Source organism: Cyphomyrmex costatus, unplaced genomic scaffold (genome assembly GCF_001594065.2).
Source record: "Cyphomyrmex costatus isolate MS0001 unplaced genomic scaffold, Ccosl1.0 scaffold70, whole genome shotgun sequence".
NCBI lineage: Eukaryota > Metazoa > Arthropoda > Insecta > Hymenoptera > Formicidae > Cyphomyrmex > Cyphomyrmex costatus.
The window spans coordinates 1,482,033-1,495,544 of record NW_017280267.1 but is presented as its reverse complement, the minus strand read 5'-3'; the positions used below and the strand labels follow the sequence as shown (position 1 = coordinate 1,495,544).

The following is a 13,512-nucleotide window of genomic DNA, read 5'->3' as shown; positions in this document are numbered from 1 at the left end:
CGGCCAATACTGGCCGTTTAGGGGCACTTCACTCTTGACGTGCGGTGCCAGCGCGCGGATCGAAAAATTGTTTAAACATATTAAAAAGGTGGGTAGCGTCACTAAAACCGATCAGGAACTGTAGTTCTCTTCGAGCACTACAAAATGGCGCAAAAAAAATAATTTTTTTGAAAGTTGAGGTGCGAGCTCTTTTTTTTTTTTAAATTTATTTAAAAATATTTAATGGCCGGTACTATTGTTATAATCGATCAGGAACTGTAGTACTCGTCGAGTACTGTGAGATTCCGTCATAAAAATCGGCTTTTTCAATTCTTGCGGTGCCAAGCGAAGTTAGCACCGCATATTTTTATTTTTTATAATTTTTGGCCTAAATCAACAGTACTATTGATGAAACCTATCAGGAACTCTAGAACTATTGCGGGTGCAAGCAGTACTGTTATTAAAATTTCCGATTTTTAAAGTTAAGGTGCTAACTTCACAGAGACATCAAGATCAAAGTCATCAGGAAAGAAGGAGAGAGGTCCCCTATTCGATATACTATATAATATTATCAAAAATTAATATTTCGATTTTTTATTAAAAAATTAATTTTTAATTGGCTAAAAATCTACAATATTATTAAAAATATTTAATTTTGTAAAGATATTTTACAAATAGAAAGTGTATGTTATTAAATATATAGTATTTATATTTTTCATTAAATTGCATGATTTTTTAATTCTATAAAGTCGGAGGAATATAACCTATTATACTTTATTCTTAAAAATGATATTTTATTTAAAAAAAAAAATTATTCTTTAAAAAAATGTATGCCCTGTAGAAGATAAAATGTTCATGTGATTATTTTTACGTCAAGGTAATAAATTTACAAAGACCGCCGGAACTTTGGTATTTTTAATAGCTAGAGAAGCTTGACATGTTTTCGCGATAAGAACGTAATCGCCGTCAATTACTACTATAATTTTCATCCAGTATCTATTTGCACGCTACTTGGAATCTTCTCAAAATAAAAAAACCAGTGCTATCTTTGTACACAAAGTACCCTAATTCTTTTTCAAGAAAACAAATATTAAATATTATAAGAAAATAAATATTACATTTTATTAATAAAATAAGATTAATTGCCGTTAAGAGCCAACATAAGTTAAAAGTATGTATATTTAATTTGATAAAATACAATAAACGTTTCGACCCTATATTCGGGTTCTTATCAATATCGATGATATATTAAGATACAAGTTTATATTACACTGCTCATATTTTCACTTTAATTTTAACCTTGAAGTAACAACATCTTACATATAATTTTCTCATGTAAGTATTAAATTGAATTTGATTTCATAGTATTTCATATATTTAATTTCAAATTTGTTTTGATTGTTTTAGTATACTGAGCAGTTTAATGAAACTTTTCAATTTTATGTTGTTATCAATTCTGGATAATCATGTGAATTTTATTTAATATTACTAAATGTGTTAGACCATTAACAGTATATAAACTTTGTTTTTTAAAAATATTTTACAGTTAAACTTACATATAAATGAAAAGGAATTGACATCTGAAACAACATTTTAATTTTGTGACTACTATCTTAATATATCATCGATATTGATAAGAACCCGAATATAGGGTCGAAACGTTTATTGTATTTTATCAAATTAAATATACATACATTTTAACTTATGTTGGCTCTTAACGGCAATTAATCTTATTTTATTCATTTTATTCATATGAGCCTTTAAACTACATTGTATTATTTTACATTTTATTGTTATACTATTATATAAATAATAACATAAGAAATGCTTTAAATAATAGATTTGTTATATGTACATATATAATATTTTTAATATACTCGTAATAATTATTTTTATTAACATTAATTATACTTTTAAAACAATTATTAAAAGTTTATTTTCTGTACGAATTCTTAAATTAAAATACTTAACGTTCAAATTTAATATAATAATTAATATTCAAATATTTATAATTATATCTTTATTACAATATTTTTAGAGTTTTATTAAAAATCCAAAAGTATTTTAAATTCTAACACTTTTATATTTTAAAGATTTGAAGAATTCTAATTCTTGAAAAAATTATATTAAAGTTTATGGCAAACTTAAAATTTAAAATTTTCGATGCTTTGAATTTGTAATTTTTTTTAGAAGTTTCTTCAATTCTCTCTGCTTTCTCAGCGCTTCGAATGAAAACTGACTTAGACTATTGACATCTTCGAACTTGAAATTTTCTAAATTAAGATCTTTGAAACAAAATGTCTACGATTTTCTTTCAGAAAACCTCAAGTTTTAAATATTCGAATCTGTATATAATGATAAATCGGCACTGACATTCATTTTTTATAAATCACTACCAGTGCATACATACGTTTCATCAAAATGGAATTTACACTTGTATTATCAAATCACATGACACGTGAGGTGTTATAAATAAGTCGTATTCTTATCGAAATGTAAATGCACTTATTTCATTTCTTCCTCGTTTGGAAGCCAAGATCTCGAACTCGTATAGGTCAGTCCAATTCTATCTCTGGACCATAATATGCACCTTACAATCTGCACATTTTGAGAAAAAAATGTCTTGCGCCAAGGATCCAGAGATTCCCGATAACAGGAAAATGATTGTTTGGCCACAATGGCTGACCGCTTTTGCAAGTAAGTATACAATTAGTCAGTAAAATATTTTGATTATATATAAAACTACGTGAGCATATAATAGATAAAATAATTTTAATAATGAAGAATAAAGCATATAGCTGAATGTCCTGCGTCAAATTAATTAATTAGATAGTGACGTTATTAAATATTGCATTTTTTGTTTCGCCTTTCACTACATAAAAGCTATTATCTAATAACAGTAAATAATTATCTAATAACAATAAAATAAAATTTGGTTACTTTGCACAATTCTGCATTGATATGTTATATCCTATTATACAATGTCCGATTTTATTATACCTTCCCCAGGTGATTCGAAAACTAAGCCCAAGTAGAAATATTTCATACGTTATATGATCTGAACAAAGATAAATAATAATATTTATACCTGTAAAAACGGCGGGAGCAAAGTTGTACACCTAATATAATAAATATTTGTATAATATAATTTATTAATAATAATAAAATTTTGAATTTATTATAGTTATATTATTATTTATCTTTGTTCAGATCATATAACGTTTGAAATATTTCTACTTGGGCTTAGTTTTCGAATCACCTGGGGAAGGTTTAATAAAATCGGACATTTTATTTGTATAGGTAATAGGATATAACATATCAATGCAGAATTGTGCAAAGTAACCAAATTTTATTTTATTGTTATTAGATAATATATAAATTTATACCTGTAAAAACGGCGGGAGCAAAGTTGTACACCTAATATAAATACATTATATAAATATATCAATTATTTATTCCCCCCCCCCCATATATTATATAAATTTTTCGAATGTAGTACACAAAAATTATATGGTTTTTTTTATACATATATATGTATATATTATGCCGTCGTTTTCGTGTTACCGTCGGAATCACCCGTACACTAGCGCCCATACATTTCGGTTTGGATACTGCATGGCTACATCCATTTTTTAACACTGTCGATAAAATAGTAGCAGAGAGCAACAGAGAAAATGGATGTTACACAAATCCGTGCAACATCCATAAATTGGGACTCGAGAATACTGACTATGCATGTATAATATAAAATATAATACATGATATGTTAACGTAAAAAAGTGTATACAAAAAATATATGTATATATATCTTAATGTGAGCTATATTAAGTTATGATTATATGTAACGTATTATATAATATTTACGTTCGTACAATTTTTTGTTGCTATAACTAGAAATTTAATTAATACTCAATATTGGTACATGCGTGCGTTCGTGTGTGTGTGTGTGTGTAATATTATTTATGAAAAAGAGGATATTGAATAATAAACAATAATAAACTCTCTTATTTATTGTGTAAATATTCACATATATGATCTTAATAAATCGTTTATATCTCGTTTCGCGAAACAGAGCGACATTTTTTGCCAGATTCGATTGTTTCGTGCAAAAACACGTGAATCTTCGAATAAACCTAATTTCGTCAAAATTGGATGTAGGGGGCAAAACTTAAACATTCAATTACCTTCAGTCTCTTTTTTCAGAGAGTGAAATTTCACTCTTTGCAAAAGTAGAAAATTGACTCTCGCTTGGAGTAGTTCTCGTCACTCTCTAACAATAAAAACTTCACTTCTGCCGAACTGGCGGAACTACTCTTTGGGAGTAAAATCTTACTCTAAAAAATGTACAGCGTATAATATATACATATATATAGTGTTAATCAAAAGTAAAATGATTTTCTAGTTCAAAACTGTTAACTCTCGAAGAAAAACGTGAAAAAATCTTTTTTCCTTAAAAAAAATGTTGTTTATTTTTTCAACGCTAACTGAAACATTTTCTATATATCAGATATCTCATTGTATCCTATAGTGACTCTAGTAACCATCGTTACTGGTCTGGCCAACGGTTGGGCTTCCCCGTATTTAGCACAATTAACATCAGCGGAAGCAGATATTCCCTTGAAACTAACCGATATCGAGGCATCTTGGGTGGCATCTCTTTTAAGTCTTGGACGTGTAATTGGGGCATTTATTGGCGCATTTTTCCAAGGTAAGAATCGCTATAATATTTTGCTAGAGAAACACGCATATTCATCTTCTTAAGAAGGAATCCTGGTTTAGGGGTCCGAAAAAAAGTGATATTTGTATTTTTTTTTTTTTAAATAGTAATGTTTTTATCATTTTAAAACTTTTTGCATGTTGTCATACTACTATTGAAGAATGCAATTAAATTAAAAAATCTACCAAAAAACTTCGAATTTCGATTTAGAATTTTAGAAATACATTCTCGAAAAGTCGCGTACCGTCGTTTTATGAAAAAAATTTTCTTAATTCTGTAAACCAGGCCTTTTCTTAAGATACAGCATAAATTTAAAAAGATTTATCGAGATAAATTTTCTCCAAATTCATTGTTTAAATTCTTTTTATTATATGCATGTACCCCAACATAGATTAACTATGTTTCTATTGTGAGAATTATCAAACATCCCTATAGGGGAAGGGAAGATAAAGCGGAAGGAAAAGGCAAAGCGGAAAATATGTGACAGCAACATTTTTAAATACCTAGTCCAATATTTAAAAATATTTAATCCTCTTCCTATTTTAAATTTAAAAAATTATTAAATTAATATATATAATATATATATATAATAATAAAAGAGAAACACAAATTCAATTCTCTGTTCCTTTTTCTTTTGATTAGCAAATTTTTCTCGATTTATCAACCATTTACCGTTAAATTTTCTCCCATCTAACATAAATATGAGCAACAATTCGCGATCTAAGAACAAGTTAACCACGACTCAGCAATAGTCGAAAAAAAAAGTAAATCATTAAATTTTAACAATAAGAAATGAAATATTAAGAGAATACGAACTGAAAATGTTTAGAATCACATATCACACTGATCGTTGAAACATTTGAAATCTTGGATGTACGAATTTTTATACCCTCCAAGAGTTGGGAAGTAACGCGTTATTTTTGTAACATCATTGCCATTACTTTTTGGTAACAATCATTCCTTTTTAAGTCTGTAACTATAAATATTATAATGGTATAATATTGTTACATTTTTACACAGTAATAATAATTCACGGTTAATTCAACTGTTAATTTATCGTTATTTTAATTTTTTTTTGTTTTTAAATTTATGCAATAGATTCTTATTATTTATTTTTTTTTATTCTTGATTAAATAGAATAAATAGAAATATTCTGTCCACGCTTTTTATTAATATCTTTGATAACATTTTTTATGTTCACGCGAACAGCTGGTATTCTTATAAGTACTTATAATATTGTAATTTATTTTTCTGCAATTCTATTCTCTTCTTCGTTAGCAATTTAAATATTTTATATCTTATATACATCTTAAACTATATTCTCCAATAATAATCCCAATATTTACTAAAAATCTTATAGTATACAGAATATTTTGTTTCTACTGCATTTCCTCATAAGAACGTATTCTTGAAATAATTTTAAGTAAAAAATCTTGATATGAAAATATCAAAACTATAATACTTTTTAAATTAATATCTATTAAAGTTCACTAATCACGAAGATAACATTTTGCGTAATCATCCGTGTGGTTGAATTAGAGTGAGAAGAAATATGTGACGGAGAGAATTTAAAAGGATGTTAAACAGATGCTCTGCTTGCAAGTGCATACGTACAGAGAGTATACATTGATGGAGAAATAACAATATGAAAATAACTCTTTTCTCATGTAATGCAAAGAAAAGACATTTTAGTTCAATTAATATTGCATTATGTGTAGAAAGTAAGAGAGCTTTTATACTTATTTAATATAATCAGGTTATGCTGAATCACAAAAGCAATATGATGAGTTGACAAAATACAACATGACAGGAAAATTATAAGGAGATATTGCACTCGGGTTTTATCCAGGATTAATCTTTCTATTATACTGTATCTTGTCAATTTCATGCTTATAGATTTTAATTTTTTTGAAATAGTTAAATTTTTACTGTTGTCCCCTTTTCTATATTTTCTTGAGATATTTATAATATATTTATTTATATATTTCTATATATACTTCTCAGTCTCTAAAGAAGCATCCTCCTTTTCTCAATCATACAAAATGATTTGTCTGCGTGACGTATGTATAAACGAAATAAAACGAAGACGATGTATCTCATATTTAAAGAGATCAAGAGTCGTTCTGTTCTGAGTTGTGGTAATCTTGTTCTCAGGATGACATGTCTCTAATACGTGCCACGACACAATCCTTCAGAGTACACCGGGCTAAAGAAGGTGCTGCTATTATCGAGTTTGCCGTTACTCTCTAGTTGGATTCTCAACATTTGCGCCACATCGGTCATGTGGCTGTACCTTTCCAGATTCTGCTCCGGAGTCGGATCGGGCATTATGTGGCCCGCGATATCTTTGTATCTCGGCGAGATTGCCAATCCAGCTATCCGAGGCTCTCTGGTAATTTATTAGGTCATTAAGTATGAGATGTCCATTTTTCATATTATATTAATACGAAATGTTTACAGTTTTAAAAAAAAATTTGACAGTTATATATTATACCACTTGATAAAGCAAAATTTCAACTTTAACAATCCGTTTTTTTAATTGCATTACGATGATTTTTTTAAGGAATTATAATTAAAGAGTAATAAGTAATTAAATTCAAAATGCTTCTTTTATTTAATCTAAGATAACTCAGTAAAACTTTATTTTTCTTCTTCTTTTGATTGGCTCCCACAACCAGATCAGCTGCGACAAAAAATCTTAATTAAAAATATAATTTTATAAGAAAAGTTTTGATTTTATTTTATCTTGCTCACAGTTTTCTATATACACATAAGAATTACTAAACTCAAAAAATATAACGACCTTGTGAAAATAGAGATTTTTAATTTTAAAAATTAAATTATCGTTTTAATTTAATTTTTGTTCATTTTTAATGAAGTTACGGCTATTAGTAGTAATACGAAAATCAGACATTTCATACTTAATGATCTATATAGTTAACGGAATCCTTCCATATATAAAGCTCTTATTTTTACATGATTCTTTTTACATATCTTTTATACTAAAAATCTCAAAATATATACAGGGTCTTCCATTAAAGAGGTTTTGTTTTAAATTTCGCAGATTTTTATACCTGTTTTAGATGGAGTTGTTATATTTGACGGTTGTCGAATAAAAACTATATGGAGTTCTGGAGAAACGGTCGCGGCTGACGCATTTCGCTTTTTTTGAAAGTATTGCCGACTTAAATTGAGTACTGTATCTTACTTGTTTGTACCGCAAATTTGGATGACTCGTTCGTTCGTCCTGACTCGCATCCTCTTGTTGCGTGACGGCGTAAGGAATCCGGTGTCCGAGTCCGAGCGGGCTCGCTATTTTCGCGGGCTTTGGGTTCTTCTTCTTCTTCTCAGAGAGAAACCTGATATCGGCCATGGCGACCTTTTTCCTGTAATGCTTTACACTAGCGGCACCAACGTCCATTTTCGAGCTGCGGGAACTACGTACCACGAAAACAAGCGAGACAGAGAGTCTCGCTGTCTCGCTTGCTCTCGTAACTGTGACGTATCCCGCAGTTCAAAAATGGACGTTGGTGCCGCTAGTGTAAAGCATTACAGGAAGAAGGTCGCCATGGCCGCTTTCAGGTTTCTCTCTGGTTTCACGTTTAATCGCACCATCTGTACTTTGAATTAGAATAAATATAAGTATCCCAATGTTTTCAAAAACTTATTCGTTTTTTTATTAATTTAAAATAAAACCTCTTGGTGAAAAACTCTGTAATTGTATAATTATATTGTCCGAAAATCTATAGCAGATCCATTAAAACTACTCGAAAGAAATTAGATCAATTAAAGAGTTTTTAATCAATCAATAGGTCGTCATTTGAACCAAATCGAAAAAAATCGCGACATTATTTTTGCATCAACCTAAAATTTAGTTAAAAAGTAGTAATAACTAACTTTGGGTGCTTTCCATTTGATGACACAAGTCGACACAAATATCGTTCTATCTTTCTTGAGATTTAGAGATTGACAAAGATAGAACGATACTTGTGTCGACTTGTGTCATCAAATGGAAAGCACCCTTTGTTACTCTTCCGTACATTCATCAGTATGTAAGTATATCTCAAAATAGCTCCATTTTATTCATTGAAATAATTTGAATAATTATATTTTTTGATAAAGCAAATTGTCATATTTTATTTAATGTTTACGAGTTAATCTTTTTAAAACGATACTTATTTTTATTTTTCGATTATTTTTCGTAGATATAATTTTTTTAGAACAAAACGCTGTTTTTAAACTTTTCTGCGAAGCACTTGCTATTATATATTTTTTAAATCACACCTTTTAATATTATTATCGAAACATTTTTATATAATTTTTTTTATAGATTTAGATTCTGTACAATTCGACATTTTTAATAAAAAATATTAATTAACTAAATAAATTTATTCAAATTTGTAGAAGATGCAACAAAAAAGAAATATCAGGTCTAAAATATCTATTATCAATATATGTTATATGTATAAATTGAAAATGTTTTTCGGATCTGTATAGGTAAAGATTAATTAAATATTTTTATCAATAATCCAGAGTTTGCAAGTTTGCTGAACAATATTGCAAAACCTTGTCATCATATAATACGTGATCGCACTTTCAGATATCCTTGAATGTGAATGCAGCGTCGTTGGGTATGTTCTTGGGCAATACGATGGGCCCTTACCTGTCCATGGAGATGTTCAGTTATGTGAGCCTCGTACCAAATATCCTCTTCATGGTCCTCTTCAGCCTAATACCTGAGTCACCCTATCATTATGCTCTTCACAGCAATATCGACGAAGCTGAGGCATCTCTTAAGTGGTTCCGACGAGAGGCTGATGTTAAGGCCGAAATACAGGAGCTTCAGGACTTCGTTGACGGCGCCAACACTAGTATTTTAACAAAATTCAAAGACTTCCTGTTACCAGGTATCCCGAAAGCAAAGTAAATTATATCTTTGATCGTGTCTTCAGCATAAATTGTTTTTTAACTTTAAAGTTTTTAACATAAACATGAGTTTTTTTTTAAAGAGCAAAATTACAAAACACACATGTTAAAACTTAAATTCAAGAAATCTTTACTAGAAAAAATTTATAATTTTTTATGTGTATTACTTGATTTACCGAAAACTTACAATTATGAAAAATTTTTATTTCAAATATTTTAAATTTAAATCAGTATTAAATGATGCAATAATGCATACATTTTGTTTATAATTTATTATTAATATAAAATAAGTACTATTTATATTATTTATACATGCATATATCTATATGATAAAAACATAAACATCAAATATATTAACGTGGAAAAACTACAAAAAGATATATACAGGTTCTATGTATATGTGATGTTATGTAGCAAATAGTAAAATTAAATAAATTTTAAATACATTTAAAAATAATCTTCTTTTGTTTCAGCAAACTTGAAGAACTTTTTTATCATGTTCGGCTTGCAAGTCTTCGTCCAAGCAAGCTCGTTCAGCACAATAAACGCCTACGCAGAGATCATCGTCACCAGTACCAAGGTGAACGTCACTCCATCGATCGTAGTAATGGCAATGTGTTTCGCTACAGTTGTTGCTGGCTCTATCACCATCTTATTGGTAGATAGATTTGGTCGGAAGAATCTGCTAATACTTTCCTGCATCGGCGTCACCGTTTCATTCATTGCTCTTGGTCTTCACTTCTATTTCCTTTCTTTGAATTTTGATCCTGAAAAACTGACATGGTTGCCAATTACATCATTGCTATCCTTTAATCTATTCGTGTCTTGTGGTCTAACCACGGTGCCTAGTACTCTTGTAGGTGAAATGTTCCCAGCAAATCTTAAGAATCTAGCATCTCTTTGCATTTTTTCGAGCAATGCTCTGTTTTCCTTCATAGTTGTCAAGAGTTACCAACCTTTTGTTAATTTAGTCGGACAAACAATCGTCTTTTGGAGTTTTGGACTTTTCGTATTTGGAGCGGTGCCCTATGTGCGGTATTTGATCCCCGAAACGACAGGCAAAAGCTTACTAGAAATTCAACGATCCATTAAAAAATAAAACAACGTAATAAATAAACAAAAGAGGGCTACGAGCCTCACAAGGTTGATGTTTAATAATCTATCTTAGATATACATATTCGGGTGCGTTCCACTTGGCGCTCACAACGCTTGCGAGCGTTATTTGTCCTTGTTTAACATTTAATAAACAACAAGGATGAAATGATTTCATGAGCGTTGCGAGCGTCAAGTGGAACGCACCTTTAGATGTACAACAAACGTTTCGACTCCGATCGAATCATTCTCAATGAAAATAAATTAATATAAAATATGGTATAAAATTGATAGTGTCTTCAAAATCTGAGAAAGTATTGGATGTTCATAATTTATAAATTAGTTATAGCGTCATAAGTTAAAAATTGAATAGCAGTCATTGTATAAAATTCCGAATACATAGATATATATTGGATAATTTTTTTCTGTTAATTTAAAATAAATTAGTAATTATTAAAATATATACATAAACAAAGTTATATCATAAATTAATCTTAATTAAAATAAAATTACATTAAATATTGATCAGAGTTGGAGACTTTTTACCTTTTTCCTCTTATAACAGTAACGGTAATGTCACATTTTTATAAGAATGATAATAATTCGCAATTATTATAGGTACTTTAGTTTTTATTAGATAGGTCGAATTGAATATTTCACAAAACACATGTTGCAATAATCCTGTATATGTTAAAATAAAATATTACTGCAATATTATGCAATATTTCAATTATTAATCCAATTTTATTAATTAAAAAAATATTATTGCTTAGCATTACATTCCAAAATACATACAATAAAGTTATGATCAAAAATATTTGGAGACCTAGAAAAAACACCCGAAAGAATTTGAGAATCTCTCAAAAACTCTCCAATAAACTCGTTTTGCGTAAATCTCCTGAACTGCTTCTTACGAGAAATGCGTCTATCTCGTGGTAGAGTCGCGTACTTACTTCTTGAATTACAATATTGCAGTAACACTTATTACAATATTTCCTACATTGTATTAAAATTATAATATTTCACAATATTTATAATATATTGTAATATTTAAATTTCAATATTGCGGCAATATTGCTGCAATTTTTGTAATATTGCGTACCATCACGCGTAAATATCACTGTAATGTTGCTGCAATATCTCGTACTGTAGGAACTTTAATTGTATTGTAAGTTATCTAAATATAGGTATATTGGAAGTATGAATTATTTTGTATTTTATTTAATCGTATAAACAAATTAAAAAGATAATTGTAAAATAAATTACATTTTTATATTTAAATACTATAATATAATAATATATAGTATCTTTTAAGATAATTTTTCGTTATTAATATTTAATATTTATTAAATATAATACATAACATACATATTATACATATATAAAAAAGTCTGTAATTTAACACAATTAACTTAAATTATTATTACAATAAAAAAAGTTACATATTTGTTTTTTGTTAAAAATTGATTATAATATCATTTTATCATATAACTTTATATATAAAAGTATTATAGTAAATACTATAATAATAATATATTAAATAATATATTTATTTTAAGGTTTACATGCTTTAACTTATTATAAATGTCATAAAAATTTTGTCATTATTAATTTCTTCATAAATCCGAATCTACACAATAAGTTTTTAAGCCTTAAGCCATAAGAAATGGGCGAATCATAGCAATTATTTTCCTCATATTTGATTGTAACTAGCCAATTTCGTACGGCTTAAGACTTAAAACAATAATCCGAATTAATAGGATAGAGCAGGGACTTCTTCATCCATTTCTCGCAATAATGTTTATGTTTCTGAACAGAACAAGTTCAAAGTTGTGCTTATGCTTTTAAGAAGCAATCGTGATCGAATAATGTGTAATTACTAGCACGTCACTGCAAAGTGATATTGTTTGCTATCGTAAATTTTCATATTATTTTAAAGTTGAAACTGACAGAATAGCCCTGCCTTATTCTATTGAACAAATAGTTATAATTGATATTAAAATATAGAATTAATATATTTAAAATAATAACTAATGATTAATATTTTTAAATATATAATAATAATATATTAAAAATAATAACTTATAATATATTTTGTTGGTATTTAATCAATTTTAGTTGATATTTAATCAGAGTGTTTTTCTTTAATGTCTATAGATAAGGCACATAATTCTTCCACTACGCTCTGCACATTCAAGAATTTTTTTATTTCTTTAGACATTTTGTTATACGTCTTTGAATTTTCTTTCTCCAGAAGAGGACAAAAATAATCGTTTAAAAAAATTGAAATACTCTGGGTATTAAAGTCGAGGAATTTATAAAATATCTAAAAAATTTAAAGAAAGGATTAATTAATTAATTTCTAATAAAAAAAGTTCATTGTTTGTTATTAAGTTTGCAAGCTCATAAATAATTACTACACAATAAAGCATTTTTCATTAAGTACTTTCCAAGGATGTGTTTCACTAGACGCTCCCAATGTTCATGGAATTATTTCGTTTTGATTTCAAATATTAAACAGGGATGAATAATACTAACGAGCGACAAATAAAACGCACCCCATAGTTAGAAAGCTTGAAAATTACAGTGTACCGCCAATATTAGCAATATCACCGACAAGATATCATTTATTAAAGACGGCCGTTCACGTTTATGTTAAAATTTAAGTGATTAAGAGTATGAAATTGATAAAATTTCAAATTTAATAATTTCATTTTTATTTAAAACTAATTTTAATGTTATTATCTGAGTTTAATTAGCAATACAACCATATTTATACATTTATAATATTTATATTA

At 28.1% G+C, this 13,512-nt stretch overlaps 1 protein-coding gene across 1 annotated transcript; it reads left to right on the top strand.

Moving 5' to 3' along the window:
* The first annotated feature begins 2,436 nt into the window (after nt 1–2,436).
* LOC108780424 (facilitated trehalose transporter Tret1) lies at nt 2,437–10,799 on the top strand. The gene is made up of 5 exons (XM_018548127.1): nt 2,437–2,676; nt 4,508–4,687; nt 6,892–7,088; nt 9,297–9,603; nt 10,096–10,799. Exons 1-5 carry the CDS (start codon nt 2,598–2,600, stop codon nt 10,719–10,721), a joined length of 1,389 nt encoding a protein of 462 aa, XP_018403629.1. The 5' UTR covers nt 2,437–2,597; the 3' UTR covers nt 10,722–10,799.
* Nucleotides 10,800–13,512: the final 2,713 nt, after the last annotated feature.